This window comes from Elephas maximus, chromosome 20 (assembly GCF_024166365.1).
Source record: "Elephas maximus indicus isolate mEleMax1 chromosome 20, mEleMax1 primary haplotype, whole genome shotgun sequence".
Classification (NCBI taxonomy): domain Eukaryota; kingdom Metazoa; phylum Chordata; class Mammalia; order Proboscidea; family Elephantidae; genus Elephas; species Elephas maximus.
The window spans coordinates 40,993,351-41,020,598 of NC_064838.1; the positions used below are offsets into that span (position 1 = coordinate 40,993,351).

General features: G+C 52.1%; 1 protein-coding gene across 9 annotated transcripts in view; it reads left to right on the forward strand.

The window, feature by feature from the left end:
* IQSEC1 (IQ motif and Sec7 domain ArfGEF 1) overlaps window positions 1-27,248 on the forward strand; it is a 456,568-nt gene that overhangs the window by 357,649 nt on the left and 71,671 nt on the right. The window contains exon 1 of one of the 9 annotated variants that reach the window (XM_049863201.1): window positions 2,015-2,381. The exons of 6 other annotated variants lie outside the window; for them this stretch is intronic. In XM_049863201.1, the coding sequence (XP_049719158.1) occupies window positions 2,317-2,381 (65 nt within the window). In that variant the 5' untranslated portion in view covers window positions 2,015-2,316. Of the gene's footprint in view, window positions 1-2,014; window positions 2,382-10,851; window positions 12,010-12,110; window positions 12,254-27,248 lie in introns of those variants that run through there. 2 more of the 9 variants (XM_049863204.1, XM_049863203.1) reach the window with 2 other exon arrangements.

Consider the following 27,248-nt stretch of genomic DNA (forward strand, 5'->3'; position numbering starts at 1 on the left):
ATGAGTTGGAATCAACTCAACGGCAATGGGTTTGATTTGGTTTGGTATTGGCTATTTGTAGATCTTCTTTGTATAAATGCCTATTTTTAAAAATTGGTCTATTTGTCTTTTTATTACTGAGTTATGCGAGTTCCTTGTATAGTATGGGACTGACCCTTATCACGTATATGATTTGCAAATATTATCTCCCATTGTTTGTCTCTACTCATTTTTAATGTAGCAAAGAAAACATCAGAACCCAAGAGGAGGGCTGTGGGAATGGGCAGTGAGGGGGCGCTGGGTTCCTGGTCGGCCTCTTGTCTGGGACACCTGACACACTAAGCTGGGACTACCCTTCGGGTGCTGAAAATTGAGCCAGCCCAGCCCTCTTCCTTCACTCCCCCCTGCCCCAGTTTCCTCATCTGAGGCTAATACTCACCCATCAGGCCCTTCGCGCCACCCACTCCAAATGAAAGATCCAAAAGGGCAGAAGAGGATGCATTAGAGGCTTCCCACAACTTCCTGCCTCCTGCAGACCTGCCAGCTGCCAGGCCTTCTGGGAGATGGACTTACAGTTGGGACCACCCTGGACAGGTGGGGTTTTTATTGTGTCTGTATCAACATGATGTCTCTCAACCACATTTGGCATGCCACAAGTGATGACTGGGTCCTGTAGGTGCTGGGCCCCTGCCTGCCTTCAGGAGCCCAGGGACAGATAATTCACAAGTAAACATACAAATGAATCGTGGCAAACCTTGAGAGCTTATAGGTGGGAGAGCTGAGTGGCCTGAGGGGGGAGAAGGTGAGGGAAGGCCTCTCTGAGGAAGTGTCAGTTAAATTGAACCTCAGTTATCTCAACTGTAAAATGGGGCCAGTAATAACTCCACCTACACCACAATGTTGCCTTGAGGACCAGTTGTCAGTGAAGAGCTCTAAAATGTTTATTATTATTGCTTTAAGCCTGCCATGGGAGTCTAAAAGGGGCCTCTGGGTGAGTGAAAGGCAGGGGTTTGAGTGAGCGTGGGAAGGAAGAAGCTGCTTCCATCAGATCCTCCCAAAAAGCTCCCAAAAGCCTAAAGATGGGACCCACTCCCTTCTCTGGGTAGGCACATCGGAGCCCTAGAAACTGAGGCCAAAGCCAGGAGAGGTGAGGTTGGTGCCGCCAGTAGAGTGGGCTCCGGTTGGCTGGTTTGAGGGTTTGTATTTGCTGTGTTTAGGGCATCCCTGGTTGGCACAAATGGTTAAGTGCTAGAGCGGTTGGCAGTTCAAACCCCCAAGGAGCCTGTGAAGAAAGACCTGGTGATCTGCTTGCGAAAGGTCCCTCCCTTGCTGTCAAGTTAAGTCCGACTCATAGGGGCACCATAGGACAGACTAGGAATGCCCTACAGGGTTTCCGAGGCTGTAAATCTTTACAGAAGCAGACAGCTACATCTTTTCCAGAGCAGCTGTTGGGTTCCAACCACCGACCTTCCCGTTAGCAAACGAGCGCTTAACGACTGCACCACTAAGGCTCATAAAAATCTATGCAGTTCATATCTACTCTGCACACATGGAATTGACTCCATGGCAACTGTTTGTTTTGTTTTGTTTTCAGTGCTTACTCGTTGGGGAAGGGGACATGGATATTGGACCGGGCGTGCTGAGCCCGCCTCCCCATAGGGGGCCTCGGGTGCTGGGCTGCAGTCTCCAGGGATTCCTGCCCCTGCGCTCCTCCCCCGCCCGCCTGGCTCCGTCAAGCCCCGCCCCTGAGCTAGGCCCGCCCCTTTCGGCACCACCCCCGGAGCTCCCCCACCTGTGTGTCTGCTGAGCTCAGCCGTCTCTGCTCAGCCCGGCCACTGCGCTGCCTTCCGTGGCTCCGCTTAGTCCAGCCCCCTGCACGCAGCCCGGCCCTCGCCCTGCCCTGCCACCTGCGCGCACCACAGCCCCCTGCGCTCCCCCTCTGCCCCGGCCCCGCCGGCCCCGCCCCCTGCGCGCCGCCGGTCCCCCGCACTCCTCCCCCGGCTCCACTTAGCCCCGCCCCCGGCCCCGCCCCTCCCGGGCCACATTCCTCCGGCCCAGCCTCGCGCTGCGCCAGCCGGGCGGCGGCGCCGGCAGCGGAGGGCTCAGGGGCGGGATCGGCCTGCCTGGGGGTTCGGACTCTGGGCCGGGAGTTGTGAGAACCCGGGGAACCGGCGGGGACCGGGCTGGGCGACCCGACGTGGTCGGTGGCGGGTGGTCGGGTCCCCGGGTGGTCGTTTGGCGGCCCCGGGGTCCGGCCGCGGCTGGCGGGAGGCGGCGGCTCTCGTCTGGGCCTGGGTCCCGGGCGCCCGGCCCCCGTCAGCTGCCGCTGCGGCCGCCATGTGGTGCCTGCACTGCAACTCGGAGCGGACCCAGTCCCTGCTCGAGCTGGAGCTTGACAGCGGGTAAGGGCCCCGGGCGGGGCCGAGGGGCGGCGGGTGGGCGCGGGAGGGCGGCGGGGGGCGGGGGGCGCACCGGGATCGCCTGGCGGGGCCGGGAGGTGGGGTGGGGGCCGCTAGCGCTTCGGGAGGGGGTCTCGGGGGCAGCAGCACCCCCAGCCGCCCCACATGTGGCAGTGTGTCTGTGGCTTGTGAGAAAGCCCGGGTGGTGTGTTTTGTGCGTGTGGTGGTTAGGAACTGCCAGGGCTGCAAGTGTGTGTGTGTGTGTGTGTGTGTGTACCGGAATGGGTGTGCTGGAGTGCGTGTGACTGTCAGGATAGATGCCTGTGTGTGAGATACTGTCTGACAGGACAGGAGTGTGTGTGTGTGGTGTGCAAGAGAGAGACGGGCAGGACAAGAGTTTGAACGTGAGAGAGAGACAGGCAGGATGGGTTTTTGTGTGAGAGAGTGACTTTGGGGCAGGAGTTTGTGGAGAGTGGTGGAAGTGAGAGAGAGAGAAAGCCAGCTGGAGAGAGTTTGTGAGAGGAAGATGCCCAGGCTGTGTCTGGGTTGGTGTCTGGGTGCTGGCAAGGTTGTTGGTGCGGAGCCCTGGTGTGCATCTGTGTTTATGTGTGCCCATCTGTCAGTGAGGCCCAGGCGAGTGTGTCCAGGAGGAGAGACCCATCCAGGACCCAGTGGGCATCCCAAGTATGCGAACAGCTGGGTGGGGACACCTGGGAGTGTGCGGGTGCCTGGAGCTGAGGGAGTTTGAGTTGTGTGTGGCTGCTGTTTGTGACCAGGTGCAGATGAGAGGGGCTGGGGTGTTCGTTTATGTGGGGGGAGGGCGCAGAGTGTGCATCTGTATTGGTCAGGGGTGGGGACTAGTAGGGATGAGTATATGTGCCAGAGGGGCCAACCCTTTTCTGTTTGGGGGGCCTGTGGCAGCTCTCTGAGCATTCAAGGGCGGGTATTTATGGAGAGAGAGAGAGAGAGTGTGTGTGTGTGTATGTGTGTGTTTGTGTGTGTGTGTGTGTGCGCGCATGCACGCACGTGCTGGGAATATTGATTTCTTTTCCCGGCTCTCCAGCACAGCTGCCCCCTGCACTGTCTGCAGGCCCCTCCAGGAGCAGGGTTGTGTGGCTGAGGGGATTTGTCGACAAGCTGACTTGGCTTGGACAGACCCTTCTGAAGAGAGCCCACCTGGAGCCATTTGATCTTGGAGTTCAAAAATTCTGCAGCACGTGTCTGGCAGTTCCACTAAGAACTTGCTTATGTTCCTCTCTACCCCGCCTTGCCCTGAGGGAGTCTGGGCCTGGGGCTCTGTGTGAGGCTGGGGGCGGGCTCCCAAGGACCCAGCCCTTCTTGTGTCTGGGGTGGAGGCCGGGCAAGCTGCAGCTGCAGGGCCATCTGTCTCGAGTTGGTGGCATCCGTCCTAGAATGGGGGCCACATTATTCATATTCTGTGCGTGCACACTGCCTTACACAGTCCATGGCTTTCCCACCCAGTATTGCGTTTGCATTATTATCCTCGTGGTCCTGGCATCCCCATACTGCAGGAGAACAAACTGAGGTTGAGCATTAAGTCTTAACAGTACTAAGGCCCCGTGGTTTATTGAGTTCCTATTGTGTTATGGGTGCTGGGGACATAGCAGTGAACAAATGCCTTGCCGTCATGGAGCCACTAGTCTAGTGGAGAACACTGATGGTAACCATGAGAAACAAGTTAGCATGCTCTGCCTGCTACACCCCCCACCCCAAGCTGAAAGGGACAAGGGACCCTTCCACTAGGACCTCTCCCATATCACGCTTCTAGTTGGGATGTCCGTGGCCACCTCTTTTGCATATTTCTCCATCCCATATCTCTTCTCATTGGAAGTCTCTCCATGTATCTGATCTAAATTTTCCAGCTGCAGGGAAGCCTGCCTGGAATCTTTCTGGGGTCTGGGTTGGTGAGGAGCAGCTGCTCCCCAGTCTCAGCGCGTGGGACATGTGTCCTTAGAGTGAGGAACCCCGCTCAGGCACAGCCCACAGTTTGCCTTTCAGCCTCAGAGTGGGTGGGTCACATTTGCTCTGGAGTACTTGGTATGTGGTTCAGAAGGGAGCCTCGGGGAGGGGGTAAGAGAACCAGCCCAGCCCCTAGCATGTGGAGGCTGAGCCAGGAACAAGCCTTTCAGCTTGCCCCTCAGAGTCCTTCCAGCTGGCCATCTCCCCACTCTAAACCCCTATAGGGTCCAGCACACTCCAGGGACCTTAGGGGCCACCCAGCCTGTAACGGCCTGAAATATCCACTCCTGGTACAGTTGCACCGCCTTCAGTTAGAGTCTTCTCTTTAACAACACATGTGACGCCTCACATCTCAGCACCTTGATACTTTGCTGTTTGAGCCTTGTGGCACCCCAGGATTCTTCCTACCTCCTTTCCAAATGGGAGGGGATCTAGTGACTTGACCGGAATATGAGAGGGGAGCCCAGAGTAGACCCCCAGATGTTCCTGTGTAGGGCCTCCAGAGTTTCCAGGCTTTCGCTCAAGGAAGCCGGACTATGAACTAGTCGTGCTAATATTTACACAGCTTTGGTTCAAAAACATGGGTAGGACTGACAGCTGCATAGTCAAACTGTGATGACTGAGCAAATAGGTGTTTCTGGAAGGGATTAGACAGGGGCTCCGGAGGCTGTGGGAGCTTAATACGAGAGAGAGAGTGTGTGTGTGTGCGCGCGTGTGTGTGTGTGTAAGGTTTTATCTGACTGGACTCTTCACAACACGGGATCATGGTTTGCATGAGAATCTGTGAGTCCAGGGCAGCTTGGGGCATGGGATGAGGGAGGCAAACATTTTGTCTCAAATTCCAGTGCAGCTTTGTGAGTTTATGCAAGTTACCACACCCCTCTGAGCCTCAGTTTCCCTCCGTGAAAGGGAATGATGAAACTGCTTCACAGAGTTGCTCGGAAAATGTGGTGTCTAAAAGGCCCTTGCATGCTGGGTCAGATGCTGTGCTTATCCAAGTTAGCACTCTGCGCTTCCCACCGCCGGCGACCCATTGGATTTTCTCCCTTCCTCTTTTGTAAATTTTGTGGTATATCAGCCCAGCAAGCACAGAGGGAAGATGATGGCACTGGATTTGGACCTAGCTGGAGGCCTGGAAAAGTCTTCCCCAGTAGTGAGACAGGTCTGCGGAAGTGTGTGTGTCTGTGTCTGTGTCTGTGTCTGTGTCTGTGCACTCGCATGCACGCATGCCCTCCCAAGAGTTTATGTACATGCGAACGTGTGTACGCAAGTGTGTGTGGTGGGGGAGGGTGGTCAAAGGCTGTTGAGTGTGATTTATCATTGATCTTCAAAAGCAAATCGTGATGAGTCAAAAGGCCATTAGGGGGCTTGAAGAATTAATTGGTGTGGCCTTGGAGAATCTGACTGCTCCCACTGCGTGAGCTGCTGCTAAAAGAAAATTGATGGTGATTATGGTGGAAATATGGCATGGTGCCACCTCGGGCCTGCTGCTATTCTGTCTGCTGTGACTATATCCTGAGTTGTGTGGGGTGCCCCTCCAAGCTCTGTGCTCCAGTGCCTCCCTAGCATGGTGTCTGGCCGTGGGGTAGACACAGTCCGTTGTCAGTGAACGAATGCATCATTGAATGTGTGAGCAAATGCATCATGTTCTCCTGGACTTGGAGGAGTGCTTTGTTCTCTGGAGATGGTCACCCAACCCCTTGGGTCACCGAACCTTGCACTTTTCAGTGTTCCTTTATTTACTCATCAAACATCTCCTGGACACCTACTTTGTGGCAGGCCCTGGACTAGATGTAGCGGAACCAAGATTAATAATGTGAAACTGTATCAAGGAGCACAGGCCTTGAGGTCACACAAAACCCTAGGTCCACCTCTTCCCAGCTCTGTGGCTTCACATATATTGCCTCATCTCTCTGAGCCTGATTTTCTTACCCATGAAATGGGGCCAAAAATACCTCCTGGGGTGATATACAGCCTTGCCTAGTGACTAATGCGTATTAGGTGCCCAGCAAATGGTAGATGTCTATGAACTAGTTGTAGTAATTATCATTACCACCTTTTCCTTTTTGGAAATTACTGCTAAATTAAAACATGTCCTCTCAGCTTACTTTTTTGTCGGCTTCTGGGGTTGAGGACTGATTTCTAGAGCCTGCATAGCTTTTTGTGAAGGCATTCTCTGTCTTTGAGAGTCTGAGACCCTGGTTCTAGTGGCTCCTACTCTAATAACTTTGTATGCTTTATTCATACCTGACTGTGTGTTCCCTGCTCCTTGATGGAAAGGGCCCTTCTTCCCCGTTTCTCCTCAGTTTGTCACTTCTAACATATGAGAGTTTAATTTGAACTTAAGGCCCAGATGTGGAGCTATAGCAAGGGTCCCCTCCCTGCTTGTAGGGATGGGGAAATGGTGACTGCATTTGTTTTTTCCTCTTTGTTCAGAAGTCAGTGTAATAATAATAATTGTAGTCATGGCAGCCAATTTAGTGAACTCTGTGTGAAGTCCCTGATTCTCAAAGCAAATTATGTTTAAGGGCTTCTGTTGTCCTGACTTTTAGGTGGGGGAAAGTTACGTGACTTGCCCAGGGTCACTAGCAAGTGTTGGAGCTGGGGTTTGAACTCTGATCTGTGCTCTTTATAGCCAGGCTCTGCTTCCTCTGGGATGAAATAATCTTCAGCAAAACATGTCACCATCATAATCGGAGGCTTTGCCTCTTTCGCAAGACAACTAACAGGTGCATGGTGTCCCTGGTGTCGGGGTTCCCAAGACATTCAGTCTCTTCCACCTGCAAGCTGGTCGGTGACAGCTCACAGGTCTCTTGCCAAACCCCACCCCTTCCCCACAGCCCCAGAGCTGCTTTCCCAGGTTCTCCAGCAGAATTCTGGGGCAGTGCCCTTTGGCCCCGAGCCCTTGTGGCATTTTTGAGGAAGAGGGTGGCATGCTTGCATCTTGCATGTGGCTCCAGCCCAGCCTCAGTGTGGAATGGTGTCTTGAGGGAGAGACACCACCTGTCCCCTGACTTGCTGTGGAGCCTGTGCAACCATGACAGGGTTCTGTGGGGTAAGGAAATCCAAGGCCGGGGCCTTTGATGTCTTAGAGGCCTTGCATGCATGTGGGCCGCAGAGCTTGGTCCCATGGGAGGGAGAGGGACCATTTATAAACTGGAAATTTCAAAAGAAGCCCTCAGTTGGGAGGTGCCGTCCTCATTCACGCACATGGAAAGAGTCTCTGAAATAGCGTACCACCCAGGGCTGGCTGGGGTCTGTCTGCTGAGTTGAGTACTTTCTCCCCAAGCCTGTTTTAAAAGACAGAGGCAAATGGTGTTTGCTTTTCTATCTGGCTGCAAGAATTAAATGAGTTAATACCTGTAAAGCATTTAAAACGGTGCCTTATAGTATGCTCCATAAATGTTAGCTAAACTGTTATTATTATTATTACTGTCATGGTTATTACTAACCTTTGGAGGATCTCTCCCTCCAGAGAGAGGAGGCCCAGAAAATCCCATGGTGGAGCTGGCTTGATTGGCTGTTGGCATTCTGCCTCCCCAGGTACCCAGGCACCAGGCAGAGGGCTTTGCCTGCCCATCTTATCACAGTTCCTCTCTGGGCCTCAGTTTACTCATCTGTGAAAAGCAGGGTGAACTTTATGACCCTGTGGTCATTGGCCACGGGAGGATGTTTAGCCTAATGGTTAGGGGATCAGATTCTGCAGCCAGGCTACCTGTATTGGAATCCCAGCTCTTATTTCTCACTCTGTGTGATCTTGGGCATGTTCCTTAACTGGCCCGTGCCTCTGTTTCCCCATCTATAAAATGTGGGTGATAATAGGAGCTCACAGAGTTGTTGTGAAGACTAAGTCAATTAATCTGCCTAAAGCACTTAAACAGCATGTAGACACCTGATAAATGGTTGTTGTTACTGTTAGTGGTTGTAGAGTCAGCTGGGACTCATGGCAACCCCATGGACAACAGAACGAAATGTTGCCTGGTCCCGTGCCATCTTCACTATCGTTAGTACGCTTGAGTCCACTTTGTGGTCACTGTGTATTTTGAGTGCCTTCTAACCTCGGAGGGTCATCTTCCAGCAGTGTATCAGACAATATTCTGTTGTGATCCATGGGATTCTCATTGGCTAATTTTCAGAAGTAGATTGCCAGGCCTTTCTTCTTAGTCTTTCTTAGTCTGGAAGCTCTGCTGAAACCTGTCCACCATGAGTGATCCTGCTGGTACTTGAAATACCGGTGACATAGCTTCCAGCATCACAACAACACACAAGCCACTACAATATGACAAATGACAGATGGGTGGTGGCCCAATAAATAGTAGCTTTTAGCTTTTATTTCAGGGCTACAGAATTCAGCTGGGCTGGACTGTATTACTTCTTCAGGGGAAATGTGTTCCTAGATAGGGTGGGCAAATAGACAATGCTAGGGATAAGAGAGGGGGAGGCAGAGAGATGGTAGTGACGGAGAACAAAGGGAGGGCCGACCGAGGCTGTTCATGCCTGAGAAGTAACTAAAGCCCCTAGGCTGGTGTGTGTGCTTAGAGCCCACTGTCTCCAGCTGTGAAGTTAAACAGCCAGCTAGGGAGAGAGCAGACAGAGTGTTATGGAAATCACTTTGCCCATGGATCGGAAAAATCGCAGAGTAAGGTGGGTTGCAGCTTGGCTAGCGTGAAGATTTCTGAGACGTGACAGGAAAATGGCCTGAGCTGTGTGTGAGGGAGAGGCTGCTGAGGGATGTTTCAGGACTGAGACACTGAGGCTGATGCCTCCAATCCTTTGGCAGTTGGAGCAGAGCAGTGGCACTCTGGACTTCTCAGATGGTGCCCTGTGCTGAGCTTCTGGGGCTTGGAGTGGCTCTGGTGTCCTGGCCCTACCTGGGCTCCTCCTGGTGCCTAATAAGGTCAAAAGCTCCAAAGCCTGGCCACAGGTCAGTGGCCTTAGGTCCCTTGTTCTGCTGCTGTGCCCTTTCCAGCCTAGTCTAGCTGCCACATGGGCAGGGGTAGCATTTAGAGCTGGAGAAGCCTGGTATGAGTCTAAATTCTGCCCTTACTGGGTATATGGTGGAGACAAGGATGCTGCCTCTGTGAACTTCTGTGGTTCGTTTGTCTCAGGGGAAGGCATGTGGGTAGCACACACAACAAGTGCCCAGTAACTACAGGCGGGAAGAATGAACGGGTTCAGCTGGGTGTAGGCAAAGCCCTGACTGTTTTTGGTGAGCCTGTAGTTGGCAGATTTGAAACTGGGATGGAACAGGGCTACAGAATAAAAACGGTAATATCTGGCATTTGGGTGACTTTTGAATTTTACACAGTTATGTATTATTGAACCTCCCTGGAGCCCTTGTTCCTATCTTACAGACAAGAAAACCAAGCTTTGCAGAACACACTTTGATCATCTGGTTAATTTATAGACCCTCTTTCCCCTTCCCTGACATCGTTGTAGAGAGGGGGAGGATTTGGGGCAGAGGCAGGAAGGGGTAGGAGGGTGAAGGAGGCAAGGAAGGGACCTGCAGGACCCCCAGTGGGCCCCAGCACAGACATACCCAAGGGGCAGCACTGGGTACCCTGAGTAGCCAGGTGTCGATGGGTCCAGAGGTGGATTGCCATTTTGCAGAGTGAGCGGAGGACCCTTGAAAGCTCTGCCCAATGGCCTTGCACCTCAGAAATATGCTTGCCAGCCCTGGGAAGTCATCTGGGTCTAAAAACTCTTCTCCGAATTCCCTGATGGTTTCGGTGCAACTCTGAGTGGAGATGATGGGAACAAGGGGGCCAGTGGAGTGCCAGGTACATATTAGGTGGTCAGAATATGCCAACCGCCCCCGTGATTCTTATTCATTGGTATTAATGACAGTTATTACTACCATGGGGAGACTCTGGCTGGTGAAACTATTAAGCACTCAAATACCAGCCGAAAGGTTGGTTGTTCGAAATCAACCAGAGGCACCAAGGGTCTGCTTCCGAAAGGTCACAGCCTTGAAAACCCCATGGAGCAGTTCTACTCTGCACACATGGGATCACCATGAGTTGAAATCAATTCAACGGCAACCAAGAACAGCAACAACACTATTACAACACTATTACCATTATTCCTGTTATTGCTGTTATTTCCATGCATTGGCCCTGGACAGTGCTGTGTGTCCCGTGCTGGGGGTGGAAAGGAAGTGTTTGAGGAAGTAGCTCTTTCCGCTGCTGCTAGAGGAGGGGGTGGTACAGCTGGGCAAATGCAAATTCTCTGTTCCCTCTGGGCCCTTAACTTTTGCCAGAGCCATAATTTAATGTGCAGGGGTTTTTTTGTTTCTTTTTTCTACTCACTTAATAGGAACGACAGAAATGGCCCAGGAAGACAACAGGCCTTGTTGTGAATACCAAATTCTTAGCATTACTTTTTTTAAACTTTTTATTATGGAAAATTTAAAGTGTATATAAAAGTAGAGAAAATGGTAAAATAATACCCATGTGCAGTTTTATGTATTTTCTATCCTTATCCACTTCCTCCTGCCCCCAGATTATTTTGAAGCAAATCCCAGATGCTTTGTTGATTTTTTTTTTTTTTTAAACCAAAACACTGTCTCGGATTCAGCCTCATTTCTGGCCATGGAGGGGTCGTGTTGCTGAGTGGGTCTCTGGGGCAGGACGTAGGGTTTCCTGAACATCATTTGACTGTGTCGGCTCAACTCAGGAACCCTGGGTTTGAGCCCATGTCCCAGCCTTGATAAGCAAGTGATGGCTGACCCCTGGCAGCTGAGGGGCAAAGAGCCATATGTCTGGAGGTGACCAGGTGAGACCAAGCCTGGGACTTCCCTGTCAGACAGGGCCTTCCTGGGTAAGGACTTGGTCCTCAAATTATATGTCAGGGTGAGGGATGGTTCTCCTTCATCACCCCAGGGCTCCTGAGGGTGGGGCTGTGACTCCCACATTAGGCTTGATGGTACATGGAGGTGGGTGCTGTGTCTCTCCCATCAGATCAGGGGCTTGCCAAGGGCAGGGACAAGGCGGTTTCCACTCCCACTGGAGTGTAGCCACTTCCTATCTCAGTGTCTTAAACCTTATCAGGCCCTTGCCTCCCCCAGGCAGAATTCCCCCCAGGATCCTTGGCTGTCCGCAGAGTCTCTTTGCTAGGTAACAGCCTGGGGCTGTGGCACTGCCTCCCACTCGGGACATCCTTGGCCACTTGCTTGCCCTCTAGTAGCCTTGATGTGCCGCCTCCAAGCGCTCTGCTTCTAGGCCTGAGTGGCTCCCCCTCCTGATTTTCCTCCTACCGTGCTGGCGGCTCCTTCCCTGCTGGCTTAGCCAGTTCCTGTCCCCACGCGTCTTTCAGTATTGGGGTTACCCTGGTCCCTGCCCCAGGCTCCCTTCCCTTCTCTTCTCCACACAGCCCCTTCCATTCTTTGGCTTCTCATCTAGCCCGGGCCTAGTCCCAGACATCCAGCTGCCAGCTCAACACCTTTCCTTGGGCGTCTTGTGGGTACCTCTAACCCAGCAAGTTCCAAAGGAAACTTACTGTCTCCCCTTCCCAATTTTCTTCTCTTCCTATGTCTTCCACCCAGGGTGCTGGAGGCCATCCTTGGCTCCTCGTTTCAGCTCTACCCCCACATTGTCACTCAGTCTTGGGCCAGCCCATAGTGTCTTGCCTGGAGCCTGGCACAGCGTATGTGGTCAGTGAATTTTAGTTGCTGTCAGCTCAACACCTTTCCTTGGGCGTCTTGTGGGTACCTCTAACCCAGCAAGTTCCAAAGGAAACTTACTGTCTCCCCTTCCCAATTTTCTTCTCTTCCTATGTCTTCCACCCAGGGTGCTGGAGGCCATCCTTGGCTCCTCGTTTCAGCTCTACCCCCACATTGTCACTCAGTCTTGGGCCAGCCCATAGTGTCTTGCCTGGAGCCTGGCACAGCGTATGTGGTCAGTAAATTTTAGTTGCTGTTATTATTATACATTTAGTATTACTGTAACTATCCCTAGCTTCTAACACAGTGCTTGGTCCTCAGTCAAGTGTTTTTTTTAAATAATTTTCTTATAGTAAAGTATGTATAACAAAAATTTGCAATTTTAATCATTTTTAAGTATACAACTCAGTGACGTTAATTTACATTCACCATGTTGTACAACCATCACCATCTGTTTCCAAAAGTTTTTCAACATCCCAAACAAACTCTGTACCCCTTCAGCAATACCTCCCATTTCCCCACGCCTAGTAACTACTTGTAAACTTTGGTTTCTATATATTTGCCTATTCTAGATATTTCATGTAAGTGAGATTTTGTGTCTGACTTATTTTACTCAGCATAATGTTTTCAAGGTTCAGTCATGTCGTAGGATGTGTCAGAACTTCATTTCTCTTTATAATTGAGCAATATTCCATTGTATGGATCGACCACATATTGTTTATCCAGCTATGGCCAGACACTTGGATTGTTTCTACCTTTTGGCTACTGTGAATAGTGCTGCATTGAACATTGGTGTACAAGTATCTGTTTGAGTCCTTGTAAAAAAAAAAAAAAAAACCCCAGCAATTCCACTCCTGGGTATTTACCTAGGAGTGGAATTGCTGAGTTATACAGTATCAACCAAGTTGAATTGAAAGAAGCAGTGGGCTTGAGTCCCAGCCCAGTTCTGCCTTTGAACCACAGGGTGACCATGATCTGGGCAGTTCACCCATCACTTTGTTCATGTGTGGATGATACTGTTGGGTCGGATGATCTAGCACATATTTCTGAACAAAGGGCTCTCCTTAAGACCTCCTCCCGCTTTAACCTGCTCACTGCCTTACAGCCCCTCCTTCTAGGTCCCTATGGTGCCCATGTGATGTCGGAAGTAATAACAATCTTACATAGTAATAACAGGCCCTAGACTGAGGATTTGTGCACACGTTATCACTTAGCCCTCACAGCAACCCTGTGAGGTGGACAGTACACATTTTATAGCTGAGAAACAGAGGCACAGAGAGGCCAAGTCACTTGGCCCAAGGTAATACAGCTCCTGCCTGCCAGGTACTAGGCAGTCACCAAGGAAGGGCTGTATGTGTCAGAGTTAAACCTGTGGGAGGCTGTGGGGGGCGGGGGAGCTTTTCCTACCCTGAGCCTCCATTTGTCCCCCAGACACTTTCTGAGCCCCTGCTCTGTGCTGGGTGCTGCTGTGCTGGGCGCTGTGGCAGATGAGAGTAGTAGAGCCTCATAGCTGCTGTGCCAGGTCCTGAAAGGTCAGGGGAAGTTTGGTGGAAGCCAAGGTATGTAGGCTTCTCTGGCAGAGACTAGAACATGACAAAGGTAGGGAGGTGTGAAGCAGTTGGTCTGTCAGCAGGGTGTGGCCTTGGGTAAGTGACATCACCTCAGTTTCTTCATCTACAAAATGGGAAGATGAGAATAGCACCTACCTCAAAAGGTGGTTGTAAAGATTACAGTATATGGGTTAGTTCTATGCAAAATGCTGAGAGCAGCACCTGGCACAGCTATTTTCTCTTACTGTATTATTATAATTTTCATCATTATCGGTTCATTCATTCTCTACCATATTTTTTAACCACTGTGCTGGGGGCACTGGGGACACAGACAGATAAAATGACCTGGACTGTGTTCCCTCTGCCGTGGGGCACTGAGTGTCCCAGGAAGGGGGAGCAGCGTGAGTGAAAAGGCATAGCAATGCGTAACCACTTGTTCCACAGACAACTGTGTACAGCTGGAGCCTGCAGATGGATAAAATCAATCTTGGGGAGTGAGTTGGGGGCATCGAGGCAGACAGCAGGCTGGAGAAGTGGACAGGGGCCCTGTGGGGGTGGGGAGGGAAGGCTTCGGTGCCACACTAAGGAATTGGGACCAAGACAAAGATTTTAAGCCAGAAGGAACTTGGGCAATTTGTATTTTAGCAAGTGCTTTCTGGCTGCTGGGAGGTGGGCTTGTGCAGGGAGGGTCTGGAGGTCAGCTGGGGGTGGCAGTGTGGGTATAGGACTCAGAGCTGAGGCTGAGGTTGTCCCAGGCTCTATGATGACATCCTTCCCGGGCCTTGGCAAACAGGGTGGGCTGTGAGGAGGGAGGCCACAGCAATGGGCATCTCTCTCCTCTCTGCATAGTCTCTCAGAGCCAGCCTCCCCAGCCTGCGCCTCCTGCCCAGCCCTCCCGGGCGTCCCTGGGGCCCGGCCCAGCCCTGTCTGCTACAGCCTGCCACAGAGAACTGCTTTATTTAAGTCCATTTTGCGCGTATGGAAATAACTAGAGGCCTCTGTATTTAATTTGGCTCAGCTGGGAAGATTTTTGGCTCTGTGTGTGTGAGTGTGTATTCTAAAAAATCCTTCTGAGTGAGCCTAGGGGTTGGAAGCTTCTGGTCATCTTTGTGCAGTCAAAACCAACAAGAATTGCCCTCATGTAGCGGGGGGTGAGGGTTTGGCAGAGGTCAGGCTCCAGGAAATGGTTAATAAAAGAAACAAGGGAAGGGAAGAGGGTGATGCCATTCACAGATCCTGAGATCATGGTTGGGGAAGTAGTTTTGTAAACTTTGTTGCCCAAGACCAGGTAAGCTGTGGGTAGAGTGAAAAGGAAGGGGGCTTTGGAGAGTGTAGAGCTTTATACGGACGCATGAGAGATGTCCCTGGTTTCCTAAGCAGGGAGGGGTTGATTCGGCGTTGGGGTGGGAAGTACTTCTCCTAATGTCCCTGTCTCTGGTCTTGATAAGCCCAGCAAAGAATCGTGGTTGAACCCTTCTTCTCAGGTTGATGGTACAGAGCAGAAACAGTCCCCTGTGTTTGCACAAGGATTCTCAGTGGGCAAAGCATGCCCTTGCTTGATTCCCACATTCCTATTGGTAAGCCAGGCAGGAATGATACCCATCGTAAAGGTGAGGCAACGGAAGTTGAGAGGTGAGGTAACTTGCCCCAGGTCATTCCGCCCGGAAGTGGGGAAGCTGGAGCTCGCTGGACCCACAGCTTTCCTCACACTCGCTGTGGACGCTTCTGGAGCCAGGGAGCATCATTCCAAATGCAGACTGCGCTTCTCAGAGGTGAGCCAAGGGCTGCCAAGGGTGAAATGAGCTTGGGTTCAAGGCGTTCACACCCCAGGGCACCCCTATGAGAGTCTAGTTGTGGAGTAAACACGAGGTATCAGATGGCTTTTGAAATTATATGTTACCATATGAAACTCAGGAGCGAGGGCTTCCAGTTAATTGAGGCCTGGTGGTTATGATGACCATACAGTTGTGAATTGTGGCCAGTAGGATGCTGTTACCTTGGTAGCATCATGTAAAAATCAAACACTCAGAGGACGCAGCAAAACAGAGGCCTTGGTGTTCCCACCAGTTGTGTAGAGTTGAGGGAATTCTCGAACCCTGCCTCTCGGGACTTGTAGTCTAAATCAATTTCACTGAGAATGACTGACCCCAAGCGGCAGGTCCTGGTTCTGCTCTTTGAGTTGGATCTTGGATTTTGGTCCTTTGAAAGCATCACAAGTAAATGCAGATGGCCTCAGTAGACAGGAAGGCCATGTAAGGGAGAGGAGCGGCCCAGCTATAGGGAGGGGTAGGGACTGTGGCAACAGAATTGCATCGGGTGGGTGTGGCTGCCACTCAGCTCAACTGACTGTTACCAAGCGGGAATATGGACCCAGTATGGCCAGGTCCTCGATTGTTTTGCCCCCAAGAGTAATCAGAAACCTGGATTTCCATATAAAATCTCTGGATGGTAAAATAGTGGCAGTTCATTCTGGTTTCTTTAAAAAAAACACTGTTTGGACCACACCGAGCGTGCTGTGTAGACCAGATTGGGTCAGGGGCTGCCAATGTGGAGCTCTGTGTTCAAGCCCTTGTGAGCTCCCTCTCACGGAACTCTCTCCCTCCAGAGAGCTCTGTGTAGTCTAAAACCTTCTCCTTATGAGGAGTGCCGGATGGGCACTGGGCTGGCTGTCCAGTGGCTCCAGCCTTCCGGCCAACTCTCCTGGGGGAGGCCCAGGGTCCCAGGATGGACCGGCCTCACCCTTGCCTTGGCCCTGCCCCAGTTGGCACTGAGGAAAATAAAGGCTGTCTCTGGAAAGGCGGCCCATCCTGGATTTAGCTGCAGGATTGGCGTTAGGGGGCTGATTTTCCTTTAGTTTAGGCTTGTTCCCCCAGTTTGGTGCTCTGGCCCAAGCAGGGGCCCTGGTTGGGCCCAACTGCAATTTGCGCTGGTCCCCTCAACCTTCTTGTGGGACCCTGCCCCCACCCAGAGCCTCCTGGCTCCCCTCTGCTAGCTGGCTTTGATCCCGAGGAAAAGCCAAGGTTTGCCAACCTGTGGAGCGAGTCTCTTTGCTCCTGCTTCCTGTCTGAGGCGGCCAGTGCCTGGCCCCGCCAACAGGCCTTCAGGATTGTGGGAGGTGGACATGGAAGGCAGGCAGGCAGCCCAAGGGGGGCGGGCCCAGGGTGTCCCCAGGGGTGGGGGCTGTTTTGCCAACTCCCTGCCTCTCCTCCCCCACTCCTTTGTAAGTCAAGGCATGGGTGTGTGGGGGGCGTGGTCAGTGTTGTGGCACAATGAACACATGTTCTTACCTGGAGAAACATACCGGTTTCCACAGTCCTTTAATGCTTCCGCAATGCAGTTGCAGAGTTAGGAGCACTGAACAGCGGCCTAGAGTCACAAGTCCCCATCCCAGCTGTGCCACATGCTGGCTGCATGATCCTGGATACGTCTCCTCTCCAGGCCTTGGTGGTATTCCGTCTTGTAAATGGAGAGGTGTAAGCCCTGCCCGTGGGCTTGTTGCTGACTAAATGAGGTGGCTGTTATTAAAAGCTAGATTGGAGCCTGATGAGGCTGGCACTGCCCAAGGGTTTTAGAGGAAAAGGAGAGGGGTACGGTTCCCACAGGGAGACAGTAAAGCACATGAACTGCAGTGAGAGGATACCCAGCCATGTGCTGGGCACAGGGGCCTTATCTGCCTACTCTGTGGGTTTGAGTTTGATTGCCCGTAACCTCACTGGGCACTGTTGTTCTCTCTGCAATAGGAGTTCACTTCCCAGGGTTTGTGGGTTCCTTGGTCACTGGAAGCATAACTCATTCATTCATTCAGCAGAATCTGCCTGAGCACCTGCTGGGTGTCAAGCCCTATTCTTGGCACTGGGAAGACATTGATGAAGAAAACTGCAGATATCTCTGCTCTCCTGAGCTGGCTCTCTGATAGGAAGACAGACTTGTCAATAAGAAAGGGAAAAAAAAGATTCAGATCATGAGATGTGCTATAAAGAAACCTCAGAGCTTGGTGTGCTGGTCTAGGGAGATGGCAACTGTACATCAAAGACACCCACTTCTCCCTTCCTCCTGCAGGGTGACCTCACTAAGGATGGGCCCCACAGGCCCTTCTCCCATGTTGCCATGTTGTTAAGTGGCTGCTGGCAACCCAGCCTGTGCAATGGACACCATGTGCTGTATCTACACGCAGCCAGGATCCCCAAGCTCTTTCTGATGGGAGCCCCCAGAGTCATCCAAGAACAGGGCAGATCCGATTCCAGGTTCTTGGGTCTGCCCTATGACTCCTCTCCAGCCCTGGTCTCCTGGCCTAATTTCTGATCTCCAAAGCCCACTCTGGTCCTCTGGGCTGTTTTGACAGGAATGACTCACAAATGAGTGGTGAGAAGGTCTGCTCCTGCTCCTGCTGAGAGACAGACATTCTTTTTGTTTGGGAGGGAGGCTGGGCCTGAGAGGCTGGAGCAGCCCCCGCCCAGGGCCCGGAAAGACGACCTTTGAAAACTTGTTGTTGAGAGGAGGAGGGCAGGGTCTGACTGCACAGCACTGGGCTCACAGGACACGGAGATGTTGTCTTCCCTCTGGCTGTGCACAGATGAGAGCAAGCCCTGTCTGAGGCAGGGTGCTGCCCAGGCCCCTCCTGAAATAATTCCTGTCCCATTAGGCTTGGCAGTACCCATCGGTGAGGCTTGCCAGGCACTGTCTCATGGGCCCCCATCTTATACCGTGATGTGGCAGCATCACCTCCCTGTGCGGGCAGGACCGAGGCTCAGAGAAGTCAGGGTTAGTGTTCAGGTGCTGGGCTCTCACCAACTCTCTATCTGTCACTTGCATCATTACGACAGTGGGACAGTAAGGCCTAACAGAGCTGTGTAGAGTACGTGAAGCCTGAGAACAGGAGTCACAAGCTGGTTGCTACTACAGTGACCCTCACCTGCTTGGAGTATCTGCATCTCTCTTTATAGGCTTAAGTAAACTGATAGGATCCCTCAACCCCCAAGTGCTGTCCTCGACTTTGCTCCTCGTGCGGCCTGGCCCTCTCGCCAGCAGCAGCTGACAAATGGGGAAATGCTGAATGTTGGTTCAGTAAGCAAAGCTCTAAAAATAGCCTCCTGCTTTGCAAAGTTCATTGTTCAGAGTTCTATATTTTGATATGTACATAAAAGCCACTTTTGAATGTCTCGGTGCAGGGTAATTAAAGCTCATGCTGCACTCCGTGGACAGAGCTGGGACAGACCTTATCTCATCCTCAGCAGGCCAAGCCCAGGCTGGTGGGGAAGTCAGCTCTGGAGGTCCTGGCCCCAGCAGCCCTCCTCCGCCTGAGGTTATGGGGGCACTGAGGCATAGAGAGAGGGGCCCTGCCATGGCACCCAGGTGTCTGCCGGGGCTGTCCTGGGTGAGGTGCTGTTCCTGGCTCTGGGGATTTCTTAGAGGTCTGTGGGTAGTGCGGCCAGTTGTAGGACTGTGGCCCACTCCCTGGAACTGGCCATGGGTTGGTGTGAAAGCTCCATTTTCTCCTGGTGTGCCTAGTTCAGACCTGAGTCTCCTGAAATTAGCCCCTGCTTGAGCTGGCTGGGAGGGGTCAGGAACCTTGGGCAGCTGCCTGACCCCCCTGCCTCCCCCTCAGAGAAAAGAAGGACCCCCCCAGAGGAGGGATTCTCATCTAGCAGCATGCCTACCCACCAGCTGGACCTCATGGCCCACCCATGCCAGAGCCCTTCCCTCTGGTGGCCCCTCTCAGGTCTCTGGTCCATCATTTGTCACCAGTTAAATATGCTCCAATCTCCTCCAGCTTGAAAACCACAACCTTCCCTGGAGCCCCAGCCTCCTCCTTCCCAGCCAGACTCCTAGAAAGTCATCTTCGTTCCCCACTGCTCTTCCTCTCCTCCTGTTCCTGCCCACCACAGCCTGACTTCTGTCCCCAGTCGGTGGCCTAGAGCTACGACATGTCTCTGTCCTCTACCTTGACCTCCTGGTGGCACGAGGCCCTTACCACCTTGTCTTCCTGGTTTTCTGCTTCTCCCACAGCTGTCTGCCATGCTAGCATATTACTGCCCCTTGGTCTGTCACTTCTTCCACCCTACCAGGCCCTAATGTTTCTCCCTAGCATCAGTGCTACAGTCTCCTTACTGGGCCTTGTGCCCCCCATCCTTCTAACCTTTCTCTACTCAGCAGCTAGAGTGGCCTTTCTATAGTGCCAATCCTACCCTACTCCACCTGCATAGACTCTAGGCCCATCCTTGGCTTTATCCTGACCCTGGGGTCAAGTCCTTGCTAGGTCCTTTAAGTTCTGGTTCCTAACCACCCCTCCTTTTCCCCAGTACACGTTCCCACCACACTGGAATTTCAGTTCCTCGTACCCTGTGGGCTCCCCATCTGCGTTCTGCTCAACCTTCACACATATGGTTTTCACTGGCGGGAACACCCCCACACAGGCATCCTCACCTGCCTACTGGCTGCTCCTCCTTAAATCTTTAGGAAGCCTCTCCTGGCCTTTGGCACTGGGCACAGAGCTGTGCCCATAATCTACAGTGCCCAACACATCCCCTATTATTCCTTTTAATATAAGCTGTCATATCTATCAAGTCTGTGTCTCTCTGTATCCTGAGTGCTCTATGAGGACAGGGACCATATCTACCCCAGGCCTTACACGGCTCCTGTCACATGGCAGGTGTTTCCTGAATGTTCTTTGAATGAAATGACACTGGCTGGGAGAGATGTGTGTTGTAGGGGTAGGGTCTAGGATTGGCCTAGTATCCCATTCTCATGTTTTGTCTCTTTGTTGTGGTCCCAGTGCACATGTCCATGGTTCAATTAATAAGACTTTTCAGTCCCAGAGAAAATCTTGAGAGGGAATGAAAACAGTGAAGCTTTTAAAATCACCTTTCTTCTTTTTAACTCAGTGATAAGTTTTCTTTTTCTTTTCATTATGTTTAGAGCCTGAGTAAGGCTCCTCTCTGTAATGAAGTCTCCCTTGGCTTGAGGCCACAGTGACTGGGTGAGGGAGCAGGGTAGGGCTGACTCTCTGGCTGTGGCGCTGGCTGCGTTAGACTCTGTCCTGGGGACACAGTGGTTCCCTGGAGCCCCAGGAGAAGACTAAGTTCTTGGGCCCGCAGTGACAAGGCCTTGGCCCAGGCTTAGTATGGAGGCGTCTGGAGGAGCAGATAGCTCAGGACGGCAGATGAGTGCACGGCCTGGCACTCATCTGCCCTTACCACCATCATGTGAGCTCAGAATGGACTTCGGGACCATTTTACTGATGGGAAATGGAGGTCCATACAGGAGGAGTCACTTGTCCAACTTGCACAGTGAGTGACAGAGCCAGGACTTGAACCTGTTACTACAGCTCTGTGCTCTTAGCCACTGAGGAGCTTCTAGGGATCAGGCCCTGGGCTGCCCCATAGTTTGGGCAGGTATCACCAATAGGAAACCAGGGGCTGCAGGGCACCATAGGTGGCCACCACTTCACTAGCTGATGTTGCCATGTGGGAGTATGGTATCTTACTGATTTTTTTCTTTTTTTCATGAGAAAAGCCAGAAATCTGAATTTTTAGTGAACATTCCCATAACTAGTTCTAATTTAAGAAAGAAAAAAACAACAAGCACCACCATCACTCTGTAGGCCAAACAAAGCTGTGTGGGCTGGACTCCGGCTGTCTGCCACCAGTGTGCGCCTGTGCCTCCAAGGGCGTGTCTGCAGCAGGTTGTATGGGGCCGTGGGAAGAGAGGAGGACCGGCTTCTGTCTCCATCAGCCGCTGACCTCCTGCAGAGCTTGGGTGGGTGTCCCCTCTTCCTAGGGCCTCAGTTTCTCATGTGTACAATGGAAGGGCTTGGCAACTGTGAGATTTCAACAGGCCACATATCACAATCACCGGGGGCTCTTTTAAGAGTACAGTTTCTGGGCTTTTGAATCCTTGGGCACTTTAGGTCTGCCCTCATAAGTCGAGGGGCAGCCATAGGCCCACTGAGGATCTCCCGGTTCTAGAAGTTATCTTGTGCCTATTACCTGGCTACCATGCTCCTAAGGGTAAGGGGCGGGGGGGGGGGGATTTGTGTCCAGAGGGACCTTTGACCCTTTTGAGCATGATGGTCAGGGAGGGTACATAAGCTTCTGGTCTTCATATTTTGAAAAGCTGCTCCTGGGCAGTTCTTAGTTTCATGTGAATTTTTCTGTGTTGCAATTTTAACTTCCAGTGGGTGTTGGGTGCCTGGTTCCCTATCCCACCTCCCCACCCAAGTCTGAGCCTTAGTCACAGCCAAGCAGGGCTCTGACTCTCTTGTGTGAGTGGTGTCCAGCCTCCTGCTCCCACAAGCCGTAGGGTTGGCATGGGAAACAGAGCAGCCCTCCAGATGCTGGGTTTGGTTTTGTTTTATTTTAAGGCCTCCCTGGCTTGGTCAGAGTGGCTCGGTGTGTGTGTATCTTCTGTGTACCAGACACTGTTCAGGAGACCCTGTTGCCCAGGTCTAACAGTCTGGTTGAAGCCAGGCAGCCATCACCCACAGAGAGCAGGATGGTGGTGACCAGGGTGACAGAGAGAGAGGGACAAGGGAGGATACCGAGTCTGGAGGTGGCGTACAGCTTTTAAAAAGGGATGTCAGGGAAGATCTGACTGAGACTTGGATGTCATTTGAACAAAGACCCGAAGGCGGTGAGGGAGGGAGTTATGTGACCTTCTGGGAGAAGAGCACACCTGGCAGAAGAATCACAAGTGTGCAGGCCCAAGCAGGACCATGCCAGGCCTGTAGAGGAGCAGGCAGGAAGGCAGTGTGGAAGGAGCGGAGCGGCCACAGGGCCGGGGAGCTGGGCCAAGGAGTAGTGAGAGGAATGGCTGGGTCTTGTAGATTCTCCTCCTGGGTCATTGTGAGGACTTTAGTTTAAATCCTAGTGAGGTGGGAGCCATGGAAGGATGCTGAGCAGCAGGGAACCTGCTTAGAGTTGTGTTTTAACAGGGGGTGAGGGAGACCAGAAGAGACCATTGAAGAGGCTGTAGGAGTAATGCCAGAATGAGGACAAGATGCAGGGTGGTGGCGGTAGATGGAGTGGTCAGGTGCTATCCGTATTTTGAGGCAGGGTAACCCAGTTTGCTGACAGATTGGAGGTAGGGTGTGAGAAAAGGAGAGTGGCTAAGAGTGGCTCTGAGATGATGGGCCTGAGCAGCTGGAAGGATGGAGTTGCTGTCAGCTGAGGTAGGGACAGCTGTGGGGGGAACTCACCTGGGGGAGCTCACCTGGTGGGGGGCTCAGGAGTTCTGAGCCTAACTTTGAGATGTCTGCTTGGAGAGGATGTGTGGGCAGTTGGATGTTGGGTTTGTTTGGTTTCTTTGTGATTACTGTATCTCTTCATTAAAGCAAATTTGGGAGCTATGTAAAAGCAGAAACTCTTTTGACCTTCCCACCACCATCCCCCTAAGCCTTGTCGGGGGGACTTCGGGTTTGTCTGGAAAGATCACCACCTCCCTTGTTTTGCATGCGGTGCTCCTGGTCAGCCAGACGGAAGTCCTGTTGAGTATTTAGGTCGATGTCACGTCATGCCCTAAATCTTTTCAGGGAGTGCAGAGCCCCCCCCCCCCCACTACCTCCCTGCCCCTCTGACCCAGGCTCAGGGCACTGTCTGGAGATCTCTGAGCACAGGCTCAGGGTCTGTCCCATGCATGTGCTTCCTGTGGACTCACCTGCTTCCTCCTCTGTTCTCTTTCCTGGGATTATGCTCCCTCCAGCTCACCATCCCTCCTGTGAGAACCTTTCCTTCCAGATCATCTCACCCTGACCTTGTCCACCAGTGGCCATGATCAGCATTGTGGGGCTCAGTCTAGGAGGCCCCCACTCTCCTCCTGTCTTGGAGGGACAGAGATGGTGGCTGTTCTCAAGGGGTCCCTAAATCCCTTCAATCACCAACCAGGCGTCTGTCTACTTGTCAACTGTGGTCCAGGCTCTGAGGCTTTATGCATCCATGGAGATGCTGCCTCTCCCAAGGCCAGAGAGAAGGACATGGAGTGACCTGCCTAGGAAGTAGCCCCTGGTTCCCTTAGGAAAGCCTTCCCAGTCTCCTCTTTGCTGGGCAGACCAGCTCTGTGTCCCTTCACACACCTACTTTTCCCTCTAATTACACACCATTTGTGTCCTTGTACTCTGCTATATGGGGCCAGACCAGCCCATGGGGGCTGCCTCCAGGTCCAAGAACTTTCTACAGCCCTTGTAGAGTCTAACAGAATGGGAAGGATTGGGAGAGTAGCCTGGAGCTCTATGATCTGACAAGCCACTATTTATTTTCTCATTTGCAAAATGGGAAGGGCAGTGCTTCTTGATGGGATCGTTGCAGGGGCTAAATACATGTGCTGAGCTTGTATGAGGGCTCCCAAATGGCAGAATGGGTGAGTGTGTGTGTATGGTGACCCACCCAAGCTACAGAATCCCTGAAGACTGCTTTTCCAGACCCTGCTTGAACACCTGCATTACCCAAGGTAACTCCTTCCCAAATAGCTCAAACTGTTAAAAACTTCTACCTCTTGAAGCTTCCACGTAGGCCTTTGCCCTGCCTATGGTCCCAGGGGTCCCCCTGCTCCTCCTGCCCAAGGACAGCCCTGCAGAGGCTTGGGTGTGGTGGGTGGCCCAGAGGCTGCCCTTCTCCAGCCTGAGCCATCCAGACTTTTCCTCAGAAGACAGGGTCGCCCTCACCCTCACCTCCTCCCCATGCCCTTTCCCTGTCCCTATCCCTGTCCCTGTCCCTCTCCCAGGCTGCGGCCTAGAGTTGAGCACAGGACGCATCCCAGAATGGTGCAAGACTGTCCCCTTCCCTGTTCTGGGTAATATACGAAACTTTGGTTAATGTGGTCTCGGCAGCAGAGAGCCACAGAAGGCCCCACGAGGGAACTTGTGAGGGCCGGGGCAGCCCCAGGGCTGCTGGGAACTAGTTGCCCCTGCCCCTGGTCTAGACTCCCTTTCTGGAATTAGAAACCCTGAGAGCAAAGTGCAAGGAGGCCACAAGGCCTGGAGACATAAGGGACATACATATTTCAGGAGAGATTGTTTTGTTCTGGTCTGTGCAGACCGCCAGGAGTCTGGACTGAGGCTCCTGGCGTGGACATTTAACCACAGGCAAGCTTTCCAACCGCCTACTTCCTCCACCATGGGCCCAGCCCCTCTGAAGAGGATGGCTTCACCATGTGATGGGGCCATGACTGGCCACACACAGCCCAGCTTCACTTATCTCAGTACCACCCAGCTCCAAGACCCCCACCTCTGGGCCCAGTCCTGCCCCCAGTGTGTCCACTGTGTGCTCTTCCTCCAGGCAGCCAGGTGCCAAAGCTCCAGCTCAGGGTCCCAACCTAGGCCCTCTCTTTCCTGTGTGGGTGACCTTGACCCAGTATCTAACTGCACTGAGCCTCAGTGTCTTCATCAGCAGGAAGGACAGCAGCCCAGCTCCTAGGGGTGCTGGTTGGATTACACCGCATATACACCCAACACAGCACCTCATACTTGGCAAGTTGATTGAGAAGAGTTGCTGCCACACAACCCAAACCCGTGTTTTTCTTTTCAGTAAGCCATGTAAGTGTAGTGGGCAAGTGTTTGGGCTCTGGAACCAGACTGCCTGGGTCCTGATCTCACTGGCTTGCTGTATGACCTTGGGCATGCTGCATGACCGTGGGCACGAGTTTAACCTCTCCATGCCTGGTTTCTTGTCTGTGAAACAAGGATGTTAATAGTGCCTGCCTCATAGGGTAGTTGCAAGGATTAGACGAGTTACATATAATGCTCGGCCCGTCACTAGCTGTGAGCTGTTATCATCATTGTCGTCGTTGTTGGGGTGGACAGCTGACCCCATGACCGCAGGTCCCTGCTTCAGCTGTGTTGCCTCGCCTATGCCCAGAGCTGCCTCTGACTAACATTTTTCTTGAAAAAAGTAATTCATGACTTCAGAGGCCGTAATTAGAGACATCAGTGGCCCAAGAGGCGAAGGGCCTCCCTCCTCACCCCCAGTCCTGACTCACTCCCCAGCTAGAGTCAGGACGTGGCATCTGCCACCATCCGGTCCGTTGGGGCCCAGATGTGTTTGTAGGATCTTTCCACCCAGAGCAGGCTTTTTGGGGTCCCTCTGTCCCTGTCTCCGAGCTCTCCTGTGATGTGAGGGTTGGCATAGAGGCTGCTTGTCCCAGCGTATGGGGCCTGGTCTCACGTGCCTCTGCAGTGTGTCTGCCATGGGGCATGCAGTCCCAGCCTGCATAGGCCTTCCTTCAGCAGGGCTCTGTATTGTGTCTGTGCTGGGCTAGAGGTGACAGACTGACCTGCCCCTCATAGAGCCAATGGGGCGGATCGATCACACATACACACACACACTCCAGGTCAGCTGCATGGAGATTAGTTTATGAGAAAAACAAGATATAGGTTTTCCCCGACTTACTATGGGGTTCCGTTCCAGTGACTCTGCTGCAAGTCGGCTCTGACGTAAGTTGAATACCTCATTTTTTTTTTAGTTTTCATTACTATTGCCTTTTATTATCAGTAACGTTATAAATTGTAACACTGAACATCTGCGGGTGAACATCAGAGAATGATAACATCAGCAAATTATGCAACATTCTATGTAGTACATATTACTAACCATAAGATGTACCAAAAGAAAAGACGATCATAAGATCATAAGTACAGTTTGTTGTAACTTCAATACCTCGTGAATCGGGGACTACCTGCAGTAGCTTGTAACAGGGAGTGCATAAGGTAGGGCTGTAGAAGACAGGGTAGCCTCTTGGAGAAAGTGGCATTTGAGCCTGAGACCTGAGTGTGGCAAAAAAGTACAAGTAAGCATAGTCTCAGAGAACAACTAGGTCAGTTGGCACAACTTTGATCATAAAGATAATGTTCTATGTCCTAGTTTGGTGAGTAGCGTCTGTGGTCTTAAAAGCATGCAAGCAGCCATGTAAGATACAACTATGGGTCTCTTCCTGTCTGGAGCAAAGGAGAGTAAAGAATCCAGGAAAAAATTAGTCCACAGGACTAATGGCCCATGTGAACCACAGCCTCTTCTAGTCTGAGACCAGAAGAAGTAGATGGTACCTGGCTACCACTACCAACCAGCCTGACCAGGGATACAATAGAAGGTCCCAGTTAGAATGGGAGAAAAATGTAGAACAAAACTCCAATTCATAAAGAAGACCAGACTTACTGGACAGATAGAAACTAGAGGAAACCCTGAGACTGTTGCCCTAAGATACCCTTTTAACCTGGAACTGAAGCTACTCCCAGAGGTCACCTCTCAGCCAAATAATAGATTGGCCTATAAAATAAACAGTAATACCCATGAGGAATGTGCTTTTTTAAATGATCAACTATAGGAGACCAAATGGTCAACGTTCACCCAAAAGCAAGGAGGGGCAGGGAGGCTGGATGGATTGAGCAGACGGGGTGGAAATGATGGGAGTGCTGGCACATTGTAGGAATTATAACCAATGTCACTGAACGTGTATGAATTGTTGAATGGGAATCTAATTTGCTGTGTAAACTTCCACCTAAAACAAAATATTCTTTAAAAAAAAAAAAATACAAGGGTGGAGAGAAGACACTGGGGCGGGGGTACAGGTTCTCATGGCCCTTAGCTGTCCTGCAATCAAGGCTTCTGATCAAAGTACCTCACCTTTAACAGGTGTCTGGAGGTGTGACAGCTTACACAAGTCCAATGGCAGAAACCTCACCATCTTCTGAGCAGC